The sequence below is a fragment of the Achroia grisella genome, unplaced genomic scaffold, assembly GCF_030625045.1.
Source record: "Achroia grisella isolate CSIRO2021 unplaced genomic scaffold, CSIRO_AGI_Agris_v1 utg642, whole genome shotgun sequence".
NCBI lineage: Eukaryota > Metazoa > Arthropoda > Insecta > Lepidoptera > Pyralidae > Achroia > Achroia grisella.
Genome location: NW_026712979.1, coordinates 2,919,930 through 2,946,976, shown reverse-complemented (window position 1 = coordinate 2,946,976; position 27,047 = coordinate 2,919,930). Strand labels below are relative to the sequence as shown.

The 27,047-nt window shown below is 30.7% G+C and overlaps 1 protein-coding gene across 1 annotated transcript in view; it reads left to right on the top strand.

Annotated features, from left to right (window-relative positions):
- LOC131849455 (uncharacterized) overlaps nucleotides 1-27,047 on the top strand; it is a 34,914-nt gene that overhangs the window by 5,464 nt on the left and 2,403 nt on the right. Inside the window, exon 5 of the mRNA XM_059199535.1 lies at nucleotides 21,736-21,888. Coding sequence (XP_059055518.1) covers nucleotides 21,736-21,888 — 153 coding nt within the window. The remainder of the gene's footprint in view (nucleotides 1-21,735; nucleotides 21,889-27,047) is intronic.

The window sequence follows — 27,047 nt, the reverse complement described above, 5'->3', positions numbered from 1 at the left end:
ATATTTTAATTAATTTTCACTAGTTACTTTTTATTACTGGTACAATTGAAGTGTGTAGATAATAAAGTGATTTCCTGAAAAGACACAAACACAATTATTTTTGCAAATGACATAATCCAAGTTAATTCTTATCTATAGTAATAATAAAATTGCAGAAAATTTCCGCCTGTCTGTCAGATTGTACACATAATGAGAGTGTTTTCATATTATCCGATATGTTATCGGTATAATCATTAATATCTACGAGTTTTTATAAATGAAATACAATTCCTTTAATATCAATATTTTCTTAAAAAACCTATGTATATTGACTCTAACTATGCCATAGTAAAAATATCATGTAGTTATGGATGGTAAATGTATTTAGACTACTAGTGGTCTAATAGTCTTAATATATGCTCATTTTCCCCGCATGGTAATAACCCGGTATAACTTGGTAAAAATTTAATAGGGTGCCTACGCTTTTTATGCCTCATACTTACTACACAAATTATTTGCTGGTTCTAAAATATCAGGAGCAAACGCAATGCAAATCTTATATATATATATATATTAAAAATTGTCGTGTCACAATGGTAGTTCGAATACCCTCCGATCGATTCCCCGTCCAATTCAAACGGGGATCGATATTACGACGGCCTGAGCCGAGGTTTACCCATAGCGAGGAATCCCTAGCGGTGCCCTCAGACTTAAGTCGTATCCGTCAGGCGGGAGTTAGCCTTCAGTCGCTTTTAAGTCCTTCCGCGGGTTTGGAGTGCCATCTGCACTCGCCCCCTATCATCCGGTGAAGCTGTAAAGGCCAGCTGCGGCCAACAGAATTACAGTAGTGCGAAAAAAAAAACAATGTTAGTTACCATACTTCTCCGAAACGCCTAGACTGATTTTTATGAAACTTTATATGCACATTCAGTAGGTCTGAGAATCGGCTACTATCTATTTCTCATACTCCGAAGTGGTAAGGGTTGTACACCTCTAAAACTTATTTTATATTTTTGGACACAATTTTATTTTTTTATAATGTGGAATTAAAAAATAGTTGCAACCCCTTCTGTTTTATTTTATTTATTTAAATCAGGCAGCTAATGACTCATATTATAAATACCTTACAGACTAACATACATATGAATAATATAATTATAAGAAAAGAAATATAAATTGTCTGTGTGATCACGGCACTCATGATGGTAATCTGCCACGGTAGCGCGGTGTATACTTTGCTTATTTTGGATGACAGGTGGTTAACATGTTGTATGATGATTAGAACTCATCCTTGAAACACGCTCTATGACTCGATTCCAGTCGTCACCCTCACTATCAGATTTATCCCTGTCCGTTTTTAATAACGATTTTAATTTATATGGCAAAACAACGTTTACGGAATCAGCTAGTATTTTTTTTTTCTTCATGAGAAGGTATCGTTATCTTTAATAGGTAAGGAGTAGTAGATATTTAGCTTTCTTTCCAAACCAGTAAAATTCCAAAATAGATAGAAAATTAAAATAATAAATGGTTTACTGAGTGTAATCGATTTTTTTTATTGAAGACATCGGAGGTTTAGCATTTTAGCACACCGCTTTACTTCCGTTGGTTGTGGGTTAAATTCCTCCCTCAGTGCAAATATTTGTATTTACGTGTATGAGTGTTTGCGTCTGGCTGGGTGTTTTTATGTATATTACGTACGTATTTACAAAAATAATGTATCTATGTATTTATATCAGTCGTTTAGTATCTATAACCCAACCTTCGCTTAGCTTGGGATTAAATAGCGCTGTGTTATTGGCTATTTTTTTTGTTTTGAGAATTTATTCGTTAAATCTTTAATAGGGGAGGAATTGAAGATATTTAGACTTTCTTCCCAAACCATTAAAATTTATCTGTCAAAAAAAAGAATGAATAATAAGCTTAATTATTTCTGTTTCATATCTGTCGTATAGGTAAAATTACTACCGGATCTTACCCTACAATAATTTCCAAACGGTTTATTTGATTAGTGTCTCACACTTATCTAATAGGGATTTTGTGCAGTCGATTAATTTTGAAGTGAGACAACGATGAATTCTATTATCATATATAACATCACTATAATCTGTCATTACTAACAAATTAAATAATGCGCTGTATCATCGATTATTGTCCTAATCTCGGAACATTTGTCAATTAATCTATCAATATTAAGCACTGAAACAAATATATAATTAACTCCAACCAGTTAATCAGTGATACTTGATTTTTCTTAGTAGTGAAGCGAGTTTTGACAAATACTGCGACTAAAGCTGCGATAACGGTATTATCATCTTGGAAGTTTCCACAATTCGCATGAAATACAAATATTTTTATTTAAACATTGTACCATAGACTATTTTATATAGCGTATACGCTATCACACAAATTAATGTGTTTTCCGTAATCGGAAAATTAAATTGATATCATATAATCTCGGCGCCGTCTGTATAAAGATTTTCTGCACAAAGAGGTTATCCTTTGACTTTAATTTATTTTACTTTACTTCGCATTATCTTGGCCAAGAGATAATCGAAATTTATTCATAAATATAGTCATGCGTGGAAAATATATATCGAAGGACATATAAAACCTCTTTTCTTGGAAAAAGCATATATCCACAATTAATTTACATACATAAATTTTAAAATGCACTTAAGTCTTATTTAATTACTAAAGACTAGCCTATTATTCCGGAACGGATTATATAGATGACAAATTTTAATACTGTAAAAAAATTATACCTTACGACATTTACATTTCTAATTGGTTTCAATAATTTTTATTCTATAGTAAACATGCCTATTAGGTAAAATATGGTGATTAAAATATTTTATTATAAGAACTAATTTATACCCATGTGTGAATTTAATTGAAAAATTTAGAAAGTCTGAGTCGCCCTTTACAATTAATGTAGACAATATTATGTCAAACTATTATCACGTAATAATAGCTAAAATAATAATAGCTGCAAATTATTATTTAAAAAAAATAATCTTCTATGTTTTAGCTAATATTCATGATCAAATTCAAATAAAAAGTTCTATCATATTGAACACCGATTTCTCTCTATTTCTTTTCCCGATATCGACCGTACAGTCTATGTATATATATATATATATATATATCTATCCATATAGATCGTAGTGTCTTTAATTTTCTAATGGATATTAAAGCGAGGTCTTTTATAATTTTTTATATTATTGTATAAGACAAATTATCATAAAGAGCATGTACAAGTTTATCAAATTATAAGTTATATAAAACAATACAAACTTTAAAGAAAAGTACTATTATTCAATTAAATATTCCACTAAATTTCACTGACTAGTAGGTATATAGACTACAATGAATTTACTCACAGCGCCATCTGTTTTCAAAATGTTCCGAGCTTGTACTCGATGTCCTAGATATCTGACAGACTGACACATTTAAATAACCTTATTTGAAGGCAATAAGACTTAAGAATCATAAGCGAATCTTTCAAACATTTGATGATATCGTCTTAGATTAAACCTAATCATTGTATTTATTTTTAATAACAATCTCCTAATAGTCATATAGGTAGATAATATTAAAATTAACCTTCAAAAAATTAAAGATGTATTAACACAGATTCTATAGGGGGTTTACCTGTAGAAACTGAATAATAATATCTTTTCTTAAATAAATTGGCGTTCAATTAGATAAGATCGCTACTATATTCCAATATCAATGATATCTATCGGGCGCGTGTTCTGATAAGTGATCAGTAAAGACCCGTCTCTATACAATGCTAAAAGCGAAATTAATTTTTCATATCATAATGTGTTTGTTTAAATCGGAGTCTTGTAATATCAACATATAAAGTAAATGATAAAAGACGTGGCTCTTAAATTATGAATGAATGAAAGTTGGTTTATCAATCAGAATTCATATTTCAAATTTACATTAATTATCTGAAATATCTTATTTAGGTACGGTTAATCCAATTGCTTTCATCTACGCCCTTGTTTTTTTAATATAAACATACGAAATGTATTGTTTTCACAAAGCCAGAATTTGTCTTCTACACGGGTACTTCTGTCTACCCATTTCCGTCGCCAAGCAGCTTGCTTTGTAAGGTATGTTTTTGTTGTAAAGGTGATATAAGACAGCGAAATTACAGCATAAGAGGTATAACTTCTTAGCCCTAGAATGATAACTATAGTATAATATGTAATATTATGTTATCTGTGGTATAATTATACTAAAGTGGTAAAACGGGCGTCACACGACTATGTAATGTCGAAGTGATGTTCATGTATATAGAAGCGGCTATCACTTACCATCGAGTGGAATCATATAAAAAATCTGTGAGTATGAACAGGACATTTTTTACTTGACTTGTTATTAGAGTGTTAATTTCGAATATTTAGTATTCTTCAGCCACATTTTTATTATATTATCAACCAAATATCAAAAATAGTTATATTTGCTCAGTTGTTGCTTTAATTTTTATCGTGGTTCTTATTGTCCTATTGTCTTTGCATGTTCAACACATATTCATCTATGTCCATAGAGTGCACTCGATAGTGCGTAATGTGATGACACCGTTTTTTAGTATGGGGAGAAATCAGACGTCAGGACTTGTAATTGTCGTGAAGATTCTCTGATATTTACTACATCTCTGACCATGTTGTTTTGTTTCTGTAGATTTGTGTTTTTATACTGTTGTGGCAAAGGCCTTCCCTCTCGAAATGGCGAAGCATTAGAACCCTAATGCTAAGAGCCTAAGGAGCATTCTTAATTGTTATGTAAACAATTTTTTTATCACATCTGCAGCGTTACGATAAAAATAAGCGACAATGCGCTCTATAGAAGTCGGGCCTAACATGACAGTGTGTAAAATTAATCAATCAGGGATAAAATTCTAAGCTTATTATTTGATATTTATTCTACGATTTTATCTCAAGAATACTGATAAAGTAAACAGGTAAACTTCGTACGGGTTCCGAGAATTATTTGGAGGATTTATGGCAGTTGTAGTCAAATTGTAAATAGTGTGTCAAGATTACATCTGCTATTGTAAACTTGACTTTGTGTTGAAGATTTACTTTTACTCATATCATGACTGTAAGTTGTACATTTTGTCATAAGGATTATAATAGTTTTAAGGCTTACGTCATCAACACATCATTAATATTTCACTGTGGCAGGCGTTTCTGCCATGTAAGATGAAAAGTTCCTGACTGGAAACCCTATATATTGTGGTGACAGAGTAGAAATAAGAGTATAGAAATTAATTAAATTAGTTCTATTTATTAGACCCAGACCGATACAAACAATCATATTCATGAATACAAATATTTGTGCCGTGCGAGGAATCGACCCCGCGATCATCGGTCGTAAAGCGGTGTGCTAAACCGCTAGACCACCGAGGTGGTCGAATACAAATACACAGATAAACAAATCAAAATTTAAAAAAAATACTATACTTGTGCTCTCGAATAATTTAAGATTTTTATTTATTTATAAACGAAATCGTTTGTCCTGACTGTCAACGAATAGCCTAACCTTTAATAGTACTAAACCTTTTTTTTATCGTGTGGAAAAATCTTCAAAAGACAGAGAAGTAACGAGGGGATATGTGGGATTCTTACTCACTAATAAACCACCCTGTGTATCAACGAGCGCGATTGCCTGAGTGGCGAAGTCGCTTTAGAAAGATACCGAATTCCGGTATAGGGAAATAAAATTTGAAACATAGCTTTATTTTATAAAAAAAATAATTCTCTAAGAATGGATATAATTTTGAAAATATCATATACTTGTATATAATATTATATATATATTCACAATACCATATAATGTCAATGTAATGTATAATGAACCTTTTTTTAAACAAACGCTAGTTGAAATTATTATACATATATATCAAACACAGATTTTCTTGTAAACAGAAATCGTTTGAACCGTTTCCATTTGACGTATAGCGGAATTGCGTATTTAATATATTAATAGACTCCATTTAATTACATATAACCATAAGATAAAGTATAGAAAATAGATTGCAATATAATTGTGATAAGATAAAGTAAAAATAAACGTTTCTAGAAAATAATAATGGATTGTCAATGAACCACAACAATTATTATGTATAATTATAATTATTATTATGTATTATTATTTATTATACATTTATAAAAGAGCATTTGTCTATATCATCGCCAACTAGTCTCTAGCTAAGCAGGGCTTGTGTTGTTAGTACTAGACAACTGACATAAATACATAGTTTTCTTGTAAATACCTATCACTACATAGTATAAAACAAAGTCGCTATTTCTGTCTGTCCGTCCCTATGTATGCTTCAATATCTAAAACTACGCAACAGATTTTGAAGCGTATTTTTTTTAACAGATAAAGTGATTTAAGAGGAAGTTTTATATGTATAATACATGTATAATATTGTAGAGAAACACTGTTTGTACTGTCTAATGACAAAAAATCTGTAGACGTTGTTTATAAGGACACTCTGTAGTAGGCAGGTATATTTAGTATCAACATTGCATCCGTGCGAATCCTGGGCGGGTCACTTGTATAATATATGTATGTAATAAACACCCAGACCGGTACAAACAATTATACTCATGAACACAGATGTTTTACCGTGCGAGAAATCGAATCCGCGACATCGGAAGTAAGTCGGTGTGTTAAACAGCTAAACGACAGAGGTCAGCATTAAAAATAAAACAATATGTAGTAAACTCTTTAATGTGTTTTACAAAATAGAAGGAAATCAGTTTGAAATTAATGAAAACCCTACCTCATAATGTCTCGTGAGGTATCTAAAAACATGGCGAGCCTATGGTAATCATACAATGTTTCGTACTGTGGAGCGCATGGAAGACCTATTAACCGTGTTCAAACGACAGCTACACGACGCCATGTATTAATTCAATAATTATGAAATTATCACTTAATCAATTATTGCAGCTTTTCGGGGTTATTTTTCCTAACTTTTTTTATATACCTACATTCTTTGAAAATTTCATCTTAATTCGTCCAGTCATTTTACATGAAGCATTAACAAACAGAGAGTTTCTACTTCGTCACGATTTTACGTTTTCTTTAAAACAATAAGAAGAGAGCTAAAAAAGTGAGTCTTCTAATAATAGAAACCAACATAAGTTTGGAGAGTTTATTATTTTTTTCTATCAAGCCAGAGTTGACCCCGCATGGCGCTCATACATTAAAATTAAAGCTGTATAAGATTAGTGTTATTATTATCAATAATATTATTATTATCTATCAAGTAATAATTATCAATGATAAACGACACTTTTCGGGAATTGTGATTAGCAAAAAATTAAAGTGAAGGTCACAGGTTTATGCTATAATACATTTACACTTAAAAGGGGTCAAGCGCGTTGTTTGAACTACTTTCTTTCAAGGCTAATATTTTACAATGTTAATAGTATACACTAGCGATGCGACGTGGCTTCGCACAGATTACATTTGTTTTAAGAAACTATTAAAAAAATGCAGCTCCTATTCCCCGATAATGTATATTGCTTTCCATAGGCGAATGAAAATATGTTTTTGTTTGTTTTATATGTTTGTACCTCAACAAGGTATATAGTATGTGATCGATAGTTAAAGCCATTAAAAATATCAAATGGTTGGAATTACATGTATATTTTATACTATCTGATCCGCGCAACTTCGTCCGCATCGCACTTACTTAACATTTATAATTGTATTTCGCCCATATATAATATTATTATGACATAATATCATTATTTAAATAAATGTATTTTTAAATTATAGCCTATGAGTTTTTCTATGTATGTATGTATAAACAGTTTTATAAAAATCCGTTTAGTAGTTTTTATATGAAAGTGTAACAAATATGTATCCGTCCATTATACTCGCAAACTTTCGAATTTATTTATTAGTAAGATTTTATAATAAGTTGAATACAACAATGTAAAACAATTGTATGCAAAAAACAAATGCCGATCGCTCGAGAACGCACACTATTCTATTTTTACATTTTATAACATGAAATGTTAAAAACGTTTTATATCAAAATGAAATTTGTTTATAATGTCAGTTCAGATATTCTCAATGACATATTGTAATCTCAATGTTACGTTCACTATAACGAAGACATGAAGTCTATACTAGTACAGGTATAGTACCTGTGACTGCCCCATCTGAGAATATAGTTGTAAAGAAATATAACCATTACCCACATACTTTTATTAATATATTATATATTAAACTGTTGTAATTTGTAAACAAACCGACTTTATTTTTAGTCATTGAACTATAGAGCATCGATATAGACGGTCGAATTTCAATCGAGATTAGCAAGAAACAAAATTAACGTCGCACTGACTTATACGTTTAATTTATCAAAGTTTTTATCATCTGTAGTATAAGCAGTATCTGTATTATAGTATTTATACAATAAAGAGGTCAAGCTCACAATATGGACTACTTTCTTTCATGGTCAACATTTTTATTATATTATCTAATTGGTATATGAGTCAAGTTTATTTTGCATTATTTATCTATTGTGAATTTTGTATTTTTTATTCTAACAATAATATCTTTACGACCGTAATCGTAGAAGGGAGAGCAAGAGACCTTATCGTATAATCGTAGTAAACAGTTGACAGTGTCGCATTTCTCTGAGTATATTTGAATTTAACGTAGCGCGGTTAACTTAGCTCATGGCATGCCAGTCATAAAAGGACTTCGAATATATAGAAGATTTTTAGTTCTAGGGTAGCTCCAGACAAGTTTGTACAAGTTTTTGACTTATAAAAATCTGTCAAAAGGTTTATACGAGGGTAAAGACTCAAAATTTATTAGACGAGATTTTATTAGATTTTTCATTTTTTCGTAAGAAGTTAAGTGTTTTAGTATTAGCAATCCTGACTCTTGGTTTGCTATTACCGGAGAGAGAGAAATATAGTTGAACTCATATTTTAGGGTGTTGGTTAATGAACTCACGACTTTTGAAGTTATACACTTGATTAAGATGGAATTGAAAACCAATAAGGTACGATGGATAGTTGTTCACACATTGATGTTCTACTTGAATAGTCGTAAGTATTGCGTTTTCTGTGGCACTTTTTAGATGACAACTCCGCACTCCATCGAGATTTTTTTTTATAGACTTTTAATTAATGTAACTGCTCGCTGTCTGTATTTGAAGTATATATTGAGAAAACTATTATTGGGTGACTTTCCCAACATGTCAGATTAAAATAATTGTTGTTATAATTTCCGTTTGTATATCTGTTCTACGCTAATTTCAGTAATGGATTAACCGATCTGTTACCAGTTTTCACTATTCTTCAAAAAATCTCATATTTATAATCCGGTTTTCACTAATTTTCTTAGTTTTCAGTTAGTTTTCTAAATCTCGTATTTCCAATAGAACAGAGAGCGTCGTGGTCTTAAAACTGGCTTTCTACCCCGAATTACTCCCAAGAAGTCGTGAGTTCAAAACACCACGAGAACGACATAAAAAATCTTTGTGTGTAAATAATTATTTCTTAGACTTACTGTCCGGTGAAGAGAACATTAATAATAAACCCAAAATCAATCCAAGAGACGATGGATAGCAAAAAATACACTTAGAATTTTTGATAATATAATGCTGGAGCTAGTGTCTGAAATTGGTATAATCTGTAGTACAGAAGATATACCGAGCGAAATGATAGTCAGCAGTTGCGTTCACCACAACATCGATAGTTGACAATGACTCTGACTACCCCATCTGGTATGACAGTCGTAATGGTATTTTATGTTTTATGTACAATGTAATTTTATTTAAGACTTTAGTTAAACATCTAATATTATTTAATACTTTAATTAAACAACATAATCCACTTTTTCGTATTTATACTACTTATTATTATGTCTGCACAAGAAAGGCCAACATTTACTTTAATTGTATATCGTAAAATCATGACCTCAGAGATTTAATTTTTATTGTTAATAAGATTATATTGTTATGAATACATTGTTGGGTTGGTTCAGATTTGATTATATATGAGTAATATATCTGTTAATTTTATACTAGCTAACTCGCGCAACTTCATCTGAATTACACTTACTTGATATTTATCATTATATTTCGCCCAATTTACATAATATCAGACATATATTATTGTAAAGTTTCATCAAAATCTGTTCAATAGCTTTTGTGTGAAAGAATAACTTTCGGTTTTATATTGTTAGTAATATTAATTGTAGGTATATATTTATACAAAAAAAAATATTTCATAAGTTCTGCTTACTTTGAGACTAGATGTGGTTTATTTTAGGGTATATATATTTTATTATAATCTATTATTACTTAAAATACATTTGGAAATAATACTACTATTGACATAATATTTGTAATAGTCGCTAAGATAATAAATTATACTAATATTGAAATTAAGAGACGAACCTCTTAGCAATCCATGGACTCACCGTGCGGGAGCCAGATCCATCTTGTGGTAGAGAGAGTAACTCTGAGCAGTTCCCGGGAATTGTAACCCGGGTGTAGGTTTAAGGGGCCCCTTATCATATTCACCTTCACCACTCATGTTTCTATCCCTACTCTACTACTTGCATTAACAGGTTCCTACCAGATTTGGCTGACCAAATCTGGTAGGAACCTGTTAATGCAATTTCTAGTATAGCACTTATTGCAGTTCTAGACAGGCCATAATCTTTTAGACGATTGTAGAGAGATTATCGAGATACGACGTTTTAATAATAGTACGTTATTTATAAAATACCAAATAAACTCCGACGATAATCGACCTAATTCGAAACACGTTTAATCCTAGTATTGTTTTTGTAATTCGTACAATATCGCTAATAACACCTATATGATTTCAGATTATAATACCAAAAATATGTCCTAAATTAGGTAAATTATTTAATTTAATTAAAAAAAACTGAGTGTGGCAAAAACATACAAATCAAAGGGTCATATATTATTAAATTATCCACTTATATTGAAGCCGGTAGTTTGAGTAGTAGTGTACTAGTGTACCCTAGTAAGTCCTCGCTGACCGTTACATCCATTAGTTTCATGGTCGCAGATTAATATGACATTAGAATGTTAAATATAATCTGTGCTAATAAAAAATCGACTTTAGTACGTTTGTGCTTGTAAAACTTTTAAAATAGTCGATGGGTTTACAAAATTTTTTGAATTGGATTCTCTATAGAAGTAAATTCATATATGTATCTTTATACAAAAACTCTACTCAACCCATCGATTATTTTAAAAGTTTTATAAGCGTACTGAATTCGATTTTTTATTAGCACAGATTCTAACGATATTTATATAACATAAAAATGTCACGATGAAGAAAACATTAATATGTTGGGTGAAGTAGTCTGTGGTATACTATTTTTAAATTTAATAATAATAGTATGTAGCAATTGCCAGCGTTAAATACGAGTATACGCTGTTGCTGTGCCGGTGGAAGATGATGGGGTGAGTATGGAGTCAGGTCAGTTAGTCCAATTTTCAGGGTGTTTTCTGTATATATTATGTAAATATTTCCAAAAATATTGTATCACATTATTATATCAGTTGTCTAGTAACCATAACACAAGCTCTGCTTATCGTGGGACTAGATGGGTCCGTGTTAATTGTCCAGAGTAATTTATTCAATATTTTTATAAATAAATTATAATTTCAATGATTATCTATCTATCCACACAAAGACGGCGTATCATAGGTAATAATAGTACGTGGGTAATTTATTGTTTTATGATATAAAATTTGATAGATTAGACAAACTGACGCAGAGAGACGGTAAACAGACAGGTATATGTATTTACTTATTCTTCAACAGCACATTAAGTATTAATAACTATGTACGGGTATTTTATGAAATTACTATATTTTCATATTTTGCGACAATTCTTTCGACTTTATCCGGAAGTTTACTTCAGGGTAAGTCCGGCACGTGCATTACAGTTATGCAGCATTTAGCCCTCTATGGTACGGTCTGTCAATAATCTTTCAAGCACACGATAAAAAAATAGTACCTATTTAGACATAGATACATAATATATAAAATTGTGATTTAATATTAGAATTTAGTTTCATAAAAAAATATTTAAATCTAGACAAAATGAGAATACCAACAGTATTGTATACACGTATTATTAGAAATTATCCAGAGAACATCCCTGTACCAAAATCATAGCACTGCTATGTTTATTAAAATTTATAATAAAGTTCCTGATGCTATCAAACAATGTAATATAAGGCATTTTAGGGCAACGTTACAGGAGTGGTTAGTTGTAAATAATTTTTACAGTATCAGGGATTATTTAACATACAAACTTAAACTTTATGTAATTATAGTTTTATAGTATTTATAGTATTGATTGACATTGGTGGAATATTGTGACATTTATTATTTTATTGTGGTACCTATTATTCAAATTCAAATTCAAAAATCATTTATTCATGTAGGACATTTTAGCCGCTTATGAACGTCAAATTTTTACATTATAATTTTATTTTTTTCCCTACCGTCCAGTTCGGTATATAGATCCAATTGAGAAGAACTGGCAAGAAACTCAATTGAATTACTTTTTTTTTTAAAGCCAGTTTATTTACAATGTATATTTATATAGGTGTCTATGTCTAACATTAAATGAAAATTCAGTGCATGAACAACTATTGCCATGCACACTCGTCATTCAAGTAATCGTTTAGTGAGTAATAGGCTTTGCTCAGTAAATATGATTTAACAGATGTTTTGAATTTATTTAAGGGTAATTCCAACATATCCTTTGGTATCTTATTGTAAATTTTTATACCTATTCCCATAAAAGACCTATTAACTTTTTCTAAACGATACTTGGGGACAGCAAGTTTGTCTTTAAATCTTGTATTAATATTATGAATATTGCTGTTTTTTGGAAATAAGTCAAGATTTTTATGAACATATAGGATATTTGAATATATAAATTGAGAAGCAACGGTGAGAATATTTGCCTCTTTGAATTTCTCTCTTAATGAGTCACGACTCTTCATACAGTAGATCGCTCGAACGGCACGTTTTTGTAATATGAATATATTTTTAATATCTGCCGCTTTTCCCCATAGTAATATTCCATAAGAGAGTAAACTATGAAAATAACTAAAATAGACTAATCTAGCAGTATCAGTATCAGTGTACTGTCTAACCTTACGCACGGCAAAAGCTGCTGAACTTAGTTTCGCTGCAAGGCTTTGAATTTGTGCACCCCATTGTGTTTTATTATCTAGTGTGATTCCTAGAAAGACAGTAGATTCTATAAATTCGAGAGATTCGTCATTTAATTCGTTTTTATATAATGTCTTTAATGAAAAGAAATTTAATGACATATTGTATTAAATAATTATGATATCAATTTCAATATTTGCATACCCCTACGGGGTGCTGTATGTCGTGTACTTATATCTATTATATTGTAAGATCAAAATTACCATGTAGCAGGCAAATAAATAAATTATTATTATTATTATTAAATACACTCTTGAAATTTAATTACATTTTACGTAATTGTAACAATTTTTTTGCTTGGTGGCCTTTTTTTAATGTTCTCTCATGTTTTTCCTCACTCTATCAACTATATAATTCAGAAGGTACTTTAATAATAAACTTCCGTCATTAAATCACTCACAATGATGAAATAATCACTCAGTCACAACATGTTACTTTACAAAAGCTATATGATTGATTGTTTATTTGATAACACTAAAGATGCGGAGAGATATAGATAGATATTCTACTTATCTGTCAAATTAAATCTCAATACACTCGTAGTAGGTAATTATACTGTTGGTATTAAAATATTATGAAAAATATGAAATTTATCATTGGTACTTTATGACAACGACCGTAGAGGATGTAATAATATCAATGATATATTGTATCCTTCAATTCCAAAGCTTATCGTGATTCGTAAGCATTATGGAACATAAGTATATTAATTAAATAATATTTCTCACTAATTGACTCACTTAACTTCGGCTGCGTCACATTTTCCCTGTCTATGCAATATTTTTGTTTGTAGCTCCGTACTTATTAGTCACCATATTACCACACATATTATTAGTTATAGTGTGATGTTATATAGACTGTTTTATTAAATTGCCTGTCCTATACTACTTTTTTTTTATCAATAGTACAGTAGATTACCCCGAACACGCACACTTTAGATCCTAATTTAATTTTTTTTTTATTTTTCTAAAATAAAAATAGACTAAGTTACACCTTATTACATCGGCTACCTGCCAAAAAAAGTCCCGTCAAAATCGGTCCTGCCATTTCAGAGATTAACAGTAATTCAGAGATTATCAGTAGAAAAAGTTATTTTGGTGTAGGTATGTATCTATATTCATATGCAGGTAGTAAAAAACGGTAATTTCAATATTACAAACAGACACTCCAAGTATAGATTATTTTAATTATCAATTCTATATTTCATTTTATATTTCATAAAAATATTCAAAATATAAAGGTGTACAATATCTGTTTAAAAAAGCAACAGGCAAATTTCAGCTTCTTGGCCGAATCTGCATTTCAAATTATATTTCTATTCAGAGGAAATTGAACACTTTTACAGTGATTTTATTTAAAGTTTAAATTTACAGAAGAAAGTTGGTCATTATTGCACTTAATACATTATTGGCTCTATATAGAATTGTTTTCTTCAATATGTTTGCCATAATAACTCATTTAGCTTCTACTGCACAGCAGGTGGATCTGTCCCCGAAGGAGACAGATAAATGTAATTAAAGGTGTTGTGTTCGAGATGTCTTTCTTTGGTTGCCCTGTTGTATTGTACTAATTTACTTCATCATTTCATATGACATCATAAGGTTGAAAAGTCCGACATGAAACAGTTCATATTGCCAATTAATTAATAAAACAAATACTACAAGCGTTCTCACAAACATATCAGAAACTAAGTATGAATTATTAATGCGCGCGTAAAACCTCGTTATCAGTACTACGTAGAAAAATGGTAAAAGACCTTATTATCTCTACATAACGAGTCTCGATACTACTGTATATATAAACACAGCCACTAAAAGAGGACGGCATGAACGCGTCCAAATCGCGAAGGGAGCGCGCGCAGAAACATCGTCCCGACAAAATACAGTGCGACGTCACGACGCGGGAGGCAACGATAATGCAATTACATGTAGTAATCTCTACTCGCGTACTGTACCGTCTCGTCGCACTCTAACAGCAGCCATGCGCGGAAGCACAGCTGGACTGGCCGACACTCTCGCGAGTGGCTCGAGGGCCCACGCGGCACTCCTGGAAACTGCGGACGCGCTGTTCGCCAGCATCGTAGTCGCACCAGCCGTGGTCACATATTGGCAGTCCACATGGACCCTAATGGACCTTTACGTCTTGCCCGACAACCCTGTGATGAGCGCAGCCGCGTGCGCAGCCTTCGGATTGCTATATGACTTATTCGTGTGTGTTTTTCAATCACAATTGCACAAGTTCCTTAATCCTGATTCAGGAAGACTGACTTATTATATATTCTCGAGGTTGTATACGTGTTTGGCGGCGGTTGCGTGTGTGGGAGCTTGGAGGGGAGTTTGGAATCTTCTCAATGAGTGTACAGGGAACAGCGCAAGAACTTTACTGTCCACGACGGCAGCTGCGACGTTGTCTTTAGCTGCGTTACGGGCTTTGAGGAATATATCTGCAGCGCCGTTCGCCGTGGCAGTGGACTCCCCTCAGGATTACTTCGATGTCCCCACCATGTTCCGCACGACCATGTTTCGCACGGTTAGTATTCATAATGTGTACAGTGTGTTCCGCGTAGTTATTTTTTCTATCTTATATTGTACTCATCCTGTCTGAGTTATTCTTGAAGTCGCGTTTATCCTATTAGTGATAATAGCATCTTTTGCTTGTTGCCAGTAAAAAGGTTTAAACGAATCATGAACTCATGTTTACGAAGTCAAGGTCAAGTAGGAATCATTCAGTTTAAACTTACATTAGCTAAGAATGTATTCTATCATCATTTTTGTTACCATAAAAATTCTATTTAACTGCGTTGAAAAAGCAAATTAGTCTCATTTTTCAAATCGACCCCAGCATATATATGTTTGTACTTATGATAATTTTGCTACTCCTAGGTTAGCCAAGAGATGTGTATCAAAAAATCTTAATATCATAACTAACCAATCATATTTTGAGCCAATTCACCGTAGCGTAGGGAATAATTCCGACTAATCTAACTTTTAATTAAACTTAAATTAAAGTAAGTTAAATTAGTATAAATCATAACCATTAAAATATTCAGAATTTTAAATTAGTTCTACGTTATTTAAAAAAAATGTCTATTATTTTTTAGGAATTTGAAAAAAATATTTATTTAAGTAATTGTTTGTTGTTTACTATTAAAATATTATAAATATTAACTATACAATTTTGGGCCAATTATCCAGATTGATTATTATTTTTGTTAATACTTTCTAAAAGTGCATCATCATCATGATTATGGTCCATAATTCAACGATTAGTTAAACGGGATAGATCAACGACATTTTAGATGAGAATATTTTCTGGTTTCATTGTTTTTAGGCTTGGATTTGAATTTCCTGTTTTAGTATTTGAATTTAAATTTTTATATATAAATAATATAATAATTGAATTCAATATAGCAGCAAAAGGTAGTAGTAGTATTATAATTACTTAGGTAATGGACATAATGATACAAAATTGTTAAGGAATTAGTAAAAAATATTATTCGGAACATATTTTAGAAAAATAATAATAATATAATTTAGATAAATAATAGTAATAATAACATTGCTTAATATCATGTAATAACAAAACCATATAACAACATTTAAGAAAATTGTAACTACCTAAAAATATAAAGTAGTTTATATTGCCATAATCGTCAACACTAAGTATAATCTGCACTAAAATAACTTATAATAGAATATAATATTATATTCAGCTTCGATGGTACAAATATACAAATATATGTATATTGCGAGGAATCGAACCCGCGACAATCGGATTTAAAGCGGTGTGCTAAACCGCTAGATCTCCGAAGCCGTTAAATAAATAACAGTAAAAAAATAACCCTGGATAATTCACACAGCGCCATGTATTCCTAAGCTAAGCAAAGATTGTGTTATATGTACTAAATAACTGATACAAACACTGTACATGCATATTATACAGAAATCATCCAGACAAATACAAACAGTTATACTCATAAATACTAATGTACCATGTGAAAAATCGAATCCGTGACCACTGAAATAAACTGTCTGCTAATCCGCTGTAATACTGAGGTTGTCAATTTATATATTATAGGCTGAAAATTTATATATTAACTCGCCCCGTCTTCACCAGGGTGTACATGTATTATATATATATAAACTCTCGTCTAGAATTACTCTATCTATTATAAAAACCGCTTCAAAATCCGTTGCATAATTTGAAAGATTTAAGCATACATAGGGATGGACAGACAGCGATTTTATTTTATAATGTGTAATGATACTTTAACCAAAACATTGTACTTCTTTTTCCAAAAATTGCGCTGACTTAGGAGTATGAAATTTTGGTCACTCGTTTATATAGAAAAAGAGTGCAGAATGCTATTGTTTAATTATGCATAAAAAATAAATTAAATTAAAATAAAAGACATTACAGATACTACCATGTATTTGACATATACACACATATATACTCTTTTGTTTATTGTTAAAGACTGTAAGAAAATTAAGAATAGATTAATATTATTTGACTGTAGTCTTACTGAATGTTAAATTACTTATGGTTGCATTTCGACCACTGGGTGATCACTTGTACCTATGTATCAGACCTGGATTTATAAATAGGCCCTATACGCCGCGGCAGCGACCTAGGGGCGGCAGATATCCGAGAGAGTTGGTCACTCGATTACATAAAAGTCAAACAGTTAAATTAGAGAAAATTATTATTTTAGAAAGGTATATTAGGTATATATACCTTTCTAAATTAATAATTTTCCCTCCATAGGGCGGCGGAAATACAATGGCCTACACTCATAAAACGTATTAATCCGGCATTCCTATGTATTATTAGTTGTCAATAAAGTATTTTTTTCTTGCCATAATATCGTGGAAACAATAATGAAACACCAGGATATTACCATTATCTCTAAAATGTATACCTACCTAATACACTGACCGGTGTCCGTATAGATAATATTAAAGTAATAGTGAGCAAAGAAACTTTATCGATTATTTTTATCTAATTTTATCTATATAATATAAACAATAACCAATTGCCGCATAAGTGATGATGATTTTTCATACACAATCATGATAAATTATTTTCCACTTGATAATGAATCGATTGATGGTTATCATAGTTTTCTGTTCTGTTCATAGTTGTCAGGACAAGGTTTATGCTAATGAAAATTCTTCTAGAAAAGTCTAAAATGGATGGTATTTTTTGTACGATAATGCATTCATATTAATATTGTAAATTCTGAAGATCAGATTTTAATTAAATTTGACAAGAATATAGATTACAAGAAAGCATACATGCCACCTTTTATCTCACTAAAAGCAGATGAAGTTTCAGGCAGTAGCCAGTATTATCAAGGCGAAAGAGTATCTGTACGTTTATTTGTTACTTTTTCACGTACGACTGTACGGATTTTAATGTATTCACGAGGAAATAAAAGGAGTATTTTTTCCTTATTCCTCTGAAATAGATAGTCGAGTATGTATGCCATACATTACTACTGTGAGAATGTATTGTTCTAGTAATGATAATAATAATAATATTAGACAAAACATATCTCCTACAAAAAGCCACAATACTAAATACCTGTCGCATAACTCGTAAATTCTTGACCTCCTCAACAATATCATCACACAGCACAACCTCTCCCACACTTGGCTAAGGCCCGTGTAGGTGAGTATTACCTTCTTTTAAACTTGTAAAGGAATAGAAAACACAATAATAATAATAATAATAATGTGGAAAAAAACCAGCAAAAGCTGAGGGAGTGAGACGATAGTAATAATAATTTCAGATAAAATCATTTCATATTTCACACTGTTTTTAGTAGTCGGCTTTTAGCTATTGAACTTATTTTTATCTTATATCTAATATTTATCTAGGAACCGCGGTTTTAGATGGCTCAGACGTTGACACAGCATTTTTTTGGCGATGAGTAAAACCTTTATCTGTTAGTCCGACGATCTTAATAATCTAATATCATTATTGAATATCTCGAGAAAGCATGACTTGCCTCACTACCCGTTAACGTCATAAATCGATACATTTTGAATGTGATAAAAAATATATAAATATAATATAATGTATAATAGTCACTGTGATTTATATTTGATACAGTATATGATATGTCATACTTATGTATAATACGTAAATTTATTACAACATATTTTGTAATGTAATAATGTATCTGTACTGTTGCAGTTAAATCTCCGTACCGATTTGTACATGATATGATAATAATGATTAAATTACTGATATGCTATACTGAGAATTGTCAGCAGAGAATTGTTTGATATTGTTGCTAATTATGCTAAATGAAAACATTAATAATATTGTCCCTTCACGACGATTATTCATAATGGGATAGACAAAGGCATTGTCAGGTCCAGGCGTGTTGTACGGATCGTAACACTTGGCATTGCCTGTCCTTCTGGGTATATTTGTATCTAGTTAAATAGGAAATCTACGGCACTCTTTACGAAAAAGTAATTTGACTAGTATGACTACTGGTCGCCTAGTAAATTTGACCGTAATTAAATAAATGCATGTGTGTATAAAAACAAAATTGAATAAATATAAACAGATATTACACACACTACCTACATGGTAGTTATAACTGTTTATATTTATTCCATTTTCTTTTATAAATAATTAAAAAAAAATAGCATTCTACACTTCTTATCTACATAAACTGTACGAAATTTCATACTACTCCATCCGCCCACTTTTTGTACAAATTGGTACAAATTTTTTTTGCGTATTAATTTTTGACACTTGTACTCATTACTGTTAATCATTATACATATATACATGCTCAACTTATCATTTTTCACTGGTGCACCACCATTAGTGCAATTGGGTGATACATCCCACTATAATCCATTAAAAAAAACTCACTGTCCTCTAACCCCTTTTCGCTATAACACAAGCAGCTTATAAAACAAGCTGCTTGGCTTAAAAAGATGCGATAGAATTACCTACGCAGACGACTATGCAAAGTGTACTTAATCGTCGTAATCATATTACGTTACCATAGTTTATATTATTATTAAATACAGTAAGTAAACAAACAATCGGCGTCTTCCCGCCAATAATTATTATTTGATAAGAATTGTTATAGTTTATGTATACATAGATACTTAATTATATACATTAGTCATTATGATGCTCCGGTTATCAGTGGATTACCCCAATTTAATCGATCGATTGAAATTCCAAATTATCTGTTGTGTGATTATAATCGATAAGTACATAACGTCTTTTCACAAAGGGATCTTTATGTGCAATTGTTTAATTATTTATTTTATATAATATTTAAATTTATTTAGTCAACATATTTGAAAAGGGGATCGTTATGAATAAAATATAATAAATTTACACGTATATACATACATATATAACACAGCGCGATTTAGTCCAAAAATAAGGCAACCCAAGTTCTATGATACTATATGACTAAATATTGTCATTTTTGGAATTATATACACGATATAAATGGAATAATTTCGGCCCAATACACATGGTCATTCTCATAAACACAGATTGTACAAGACATCAAACTCACGACCATCGGAAGCCGTGTTAAACTGCTAAACTACCAAGGTCCAACAAAAGCAGATATAGATACAGTCACCACCATTAAACTTCATTTTTTTATCTTACCGCCAATTTGGAATGCGGATTTAACAACAAAAATTTATGTTATCACAAATGACGACGCTAGAGTAATGTTTACAAAATATTTGGTATTGTAAATTGTGTCATGTCACTATGATATATAGGTATATATCGTATAATCAATGCTGGGATGAAATGAGTCATAATATAATCTGATTCTCCAATAAGTTATCAACTTGTAATTAGGAAACAATATTTCTTTTTTTTTAAATTGGTTACGTAATTACAGATTTTGATACTTTCATATTATAATTTGTGCAACGTTTATAAAATTATTTCACGGAACCCTACTTATCACACAGAAAGCAACCTTAACCTAATTTAAAACAAATATCTTGAGATATTAAGTAATAATTATTGTAAAAATTATCTCCACTAATATCTATGTAAAGAGATTGCGAATTTAATGAGATTATTTGTACGTGAGGAGTAATCTCTGAAACATCAGCATTTGTATGTAAAAATTCTTTTACCTTCGGATATATACGTTTTAGAAATAGTGTCCCAAATTTATAAAATATATAAATTGCTAAGCTGAAGAGGAAACGCCACTGCATGGACTATGCGGTTTTAGCCTATCCTGAGGAGATAAAAATCATCACTCCTAAGAATATCCTTGCAATTATTGTCCCTGACCAGTTTAGGTAACGTAACTAGAAAAGGGCGCCACAATAGATCTATGCAGCGAGTTCCAAGGCTACAGAGCTAAAGCACTTAGATATAGCTCAAAGTCCTTAATAAAAAAAATAGGATTAGAGCAGGTATGTAACATGGGTGTTATTATTTACAGAGTAGCAGAGAGACGATGCTGTATGTCCTGGACTGCATATTCTCGGTGACTGTGGTGGGGTCGCTAGTGGTCTTCGTCTGGAGAGGGTCCTGGGCGCTCCTCGACATCTTCATATATCCTGAAGATAAAGCCACATCCAGCTATACGTCACTGGTGAGTTTCCTTGTCTTGGTCCAATCTGACGACCTCGGTGGTCAAGCGGTTAAGTACACCTCCTCACTTCCGATGGTCGCAGATTGTATGTATTTCAGCTGTCTAGTGCCCATAAGACAAGCGTTGCCTAGCTTGTATAACGCACCCAGTGCCATCAAGCTAAGCAAAGCTAAGCTAAGCTTGTCCAATAATCCTGAGATATTATTATTGTTAAGTTTTGTTTTGATATTGTTATAAAGAAACGAGTTATTGTTATATAAGAACTTCAGGTTTCTAGTTGTTTTTACTTGTAAATATACAATTCTATTACATACAATATATATTTATTCACGTAGGCATTACTTTTCAGGCATTTGAACATAGGTACATATTAGTTCAAAATAATGAGACTAAAGAAATCATTTAATTATAATTTTTTTAATCTTATTATTTAGTGCTCATTAGAGTTATATGTAACAATGGAAGTAGCTTCTCTCTGTCTACCTTGTAAGGGACTAATGTTGAAGATAGATTTTTTAACATATAAAATTTTAGTATATGTATCATTTATTTCCTTCAGGTGTTCTGTGCTGTAATCGTATAAATCACAACTTTAACATTAGCAATTTATCTACTAAAGTTTTGGATTATTCTAGCAATGATAGGCCAAAATATTTGCTATGATATAGGTACTTGACGATATATAACAATAGATAACAATAGATTCAGTAATAGATATATTGATATCATAAGATTCTACGACTCAACTAAGCTTCTATTTATAATAGAAGCTTAAATAGATTTATTATTAAAGTAGATTACAAAGACATTATATTTCTTACTAAATGTGTCAGATTGTATGACGTGACAATATATGTATATTTTATATAACTAGTAACCTGTCCTGGCTTTGCACGCAAATTTCGACCAACTTTTATTCAATATTCAACGTCAGTGTTGATAGATAAAACCGCATGAAAATCGGTTCAATGGTTTATAAGAATAACAGCTAACATACTGACAGACACGATGAAGAACTTTGTTTTATTGTATATAAATACCGCTTTACGTATTTAAACATTTTAATGACAATGTTTCATTAAAACGTTTAAATATAAAATAAATATAGGAAGACACATTTGAAAATCCTTCAACCTATACATATCAAATTAGATACTGTCAATTGTTGTTTTAATGAATTTAAAATGCATGCACTGCAACTTATAAAATGAGGTAAATAGAGAATTTGTACGAGACAGCAATTTTAAATTTAAATATTTTATGTTTGAGGCCTATGTTATGTACAGACATGATTTCAATCTGGTTGAAATTTGATGAATAGCCTAAAATAGCCTGACCTCTATTGTGTTATATACTGTACTGTAAAGTGGTACCTATTAGTAGCTTTGAATACAGACTTTAAAACAAAACCTAATACCTCATATATCCGTTAACAAAAATGAAATATTGTAACAATCCTCATATTTTGCGGTTTCGGTTCGGTTATAGTGAATGAATTATATTGTTCATTGTATTATTTATGGAGACAAAACATTTTTGATAACATAAATGTTATAATTACATAAACTGGCTGACCCGCAAAATTTCGTCTGCATCACACTTACTTGACATTTATCATTATACTAGCTACTCGGCCCGGCTTCACACGGGTGTATTATATATATAAACCTTCCACTTTCTACTTCTATTTCCTATTACTCTATCTATTAAATAAACCCGCTTCAAAATCCGTTGCGTAGTTTTAAAGATTTAAGCGTACATAGAGACAGACATCGACAGCGACTTTATTTTATACTGTGTAATGATTTCGCCAAATTTACATAATATCTATTTGAACTATAGCCTATGTATTATTCTGATGTATAAGCTATATTACTGTAAAGTTGCATCAAAGTAGTTTTAGTAAAGTAATTTTCATCCATCCATCCATCCAAACTCAAAAACTTTTGCGTTTATAATATTAGTGTAATTTAAAAAGATATTATGTATATTTCATTCAATATACGTAATATCTTTTTGAATTATTGCTTTTATGTTATTCTGATGTATCTATATCTATATATACTATATATATTACTGGAAAATTTCATCAAAATAAAATAGTTTTAGCGTGAAAGTGTAACAATCATCCATCAACCCATAATTAGTAAGATTGTTATATACTTTGCAAAAAAACTAAATTGCTGAATACATAACCTTAACCTGTGAATGGCGGTGTTTCATTTAGAAGCGTTATCTTTCCGCATATGGGTCATATGTTACCGCGCACTGAGTCAGTGACCACTTATATTCGTAGCAATTGATTCTTCCTCCCATCTTTATCCCCCAAGGTACACAGTATAGCACAGTAATGTGCCTTTAAACATAGATTCTAAATTATTATTACATACATCTATAATTTCTGATATAATAATAATAATCTTTATTTGTCTCAAATAATAAACTATAATAACATAATGCTGATTATAATAAAATTTATAAGTACATAACTCCGGGGGGGGGGGGGGGGCAATGAGTCCTTCTTTGCTATAGCCTTTATTAGTAAATAAATTAATACATTAAAAAAATCAACGACGACGACAGTACTTAAGGTTAAAACTGTCCTCTACTAACGATGTAAACATATTTTTTTACAATAACTTCACAAAATTACAAACTATTATTTATTATTAATAATTGTCAGTGTCATAGACAACTAAATTTAGTTGCCATTTTATTTATTTACCATCAATACAATAATATCGCCATGTTCTTATGTCTTTTTTAAGGTAATAATATATAATTAAAAGAGGTAAAGTTAAGAGTTTAGATCGGTAAATCTCTTCAGATCTAATAAACCAATTTTGAAAATTCTTTTACAAAAACAAAACCACGTTTTTTTAGCATCATAGGCTATATAACATCATGATATAATCAATAGGAACAGAGTTACATATACCTGATGAAAAATAATGCAAAAAATTTACGCAGACGAACTTTCGCGGATTAGATAGTGAGAAATAAAAACATTCTAAAAATAGTGTATCTATTTAAAAATAAACACAATGAAACAACTTTACCATTAATATAGTTTTTTAATATGATAATAATTATCTAATTTTAATGAAACTTCATTAATATTAATTATGATAAATGACAGGTATAAAGTTTAATAAGATAAATATATTTTTAGTTTAAATATGATCACAGTTTTATTATCACGCTCTGCGGGCATTTATTTCAAAATCAGATGTATTTTATTATCTAATCATTATTTATAATTAGTTCTTTCTTTAATCAGATGTCAGATTAAAGAACTAATTTTGTTTAATTATTATAAATTAGTCTAGTCGATTTATTATCGAATTTGATAAGTATACTAGTGTTTAATGATATAAAATGATGGACGATTGATACCTCCAACATTTGCCATAGACATGAAATGCAGTTAGGAATATGCAGTGATTTACCACAGCACTGAATTCTATATATATATTATTCTCTGATTGAAATATACGAACACCAATAGATTTTCTTATCTTCAAGAGATAAGAAAATCTATTGTGTATATTGCTCGTATTTATCCTACAAATTCATCAAATCAAAAATCATTTATTCATGTAAGATTTAAGCCGGTTAAGAAAGTATTTTTGTATTATTGTAAGTATTTTGTTATTAATATTTATTCCCTATCGTCCAGTTCAGTGTACAGATTCAATTGAGAAGAACTCAACTGATTCATAACTCAACCTATTTATACTTTAACTCATCCTCGACACTCTTTTATTCATATCTATTATTATTATTTGCACGTCCAAAAAATTATATGACATTGAAGTCCTACACCAACGCACCAACCTACGGACGGACGAACGCGCGGTATTATTAGTAAGTATGAGCGGTACGAGGCGTAGGTACCATTTACCTCATTACCATAGTTCCTGAAATATAGACCGTTTATTGTGTTTATTAGATAACTAGATGTTAGATTCGACTACATCCATATGGAATTAAAAGAAATAAAAGTACCCTAAGCTACTGCTTATAACATTAGCTATCTGCGAGTAAATGTCCCGTCAAATTTTTTTGATGTAACTAATAAGTGCCTTTAGTTAATAGCTGGTAATTCGAAATTAGAAACAGACACTTCAATTTTATTTATTTGTATGGATTTGTGCGTCTAATTATTGAAACAGTTTATATATGATGTCTGGTATTTTTGAAGTTCGTACTTACTTAGAATTAATTCAGTTTTATATTTTTAATACAAAATATTCGTATTTTCACTATAAAAAATATAGAACATAGAACCTCCTAATTTTTTTAAAATCGGTTAAATATAGCAAAAGCCATGAAGAATCCTTTAATGTATTCTGTAAATGTTTAGTATAATTACAATAGAGAAAAACGTAGTGATTTATACAGACAGGTACCTACCTACCTCTGTATTTTGAACAATAATGCGGATTTCCTGTATAATTACGATTTGGTTATAACAAACAGTAGGATTATAAATACTTACGTGTTTAATTATCATTGACGACACTAGCAGTAATATGAATATTCGACTATTTATTTTGTCTAGATTCAGACACCGGAACTTTATATTCATGAATGAAACTAAAGTACCTAAATGATTTCATTGTATTACATAATTGGTACTCATTTATAAAATAACACAAAAGATTACATTTATTAAGACAAAAAATCTATATACTAATACGTGAAGCAAAAACGACACGAAAATTATGTATACAGAAATGTATAAAACATATTTTATATAGAGGAAGGAACGAAAGAGCCATAATTTAATTTAATTTCAAATTTGAATTAAATTAATAAAAATACTATGTACACACTAACGTTTATTTGACACATACACGCATAGAAGTATATAGTCTTTGACAATAGAACCTTAATAATGCTCAAACTTATAATTTAATTGATTTATGGTTTACTTTCGACTATTGGGCGACCAATAATTCAATCAAAATGGTCCTAGAACGGACATTTTAATGTTTTAACTAAACAGACAGCCTACCTATGAGGTAGAGACAGGCTAGCCTATCAATCTTAATCGACTAACCTGTCTCTCTATCTTCTCTCTCTACTTCTGGGGATTTATGATTCCATCTTCCTAATATCTGTCTTGCAGAAGTCAATCAAAAACGACGTAAGAC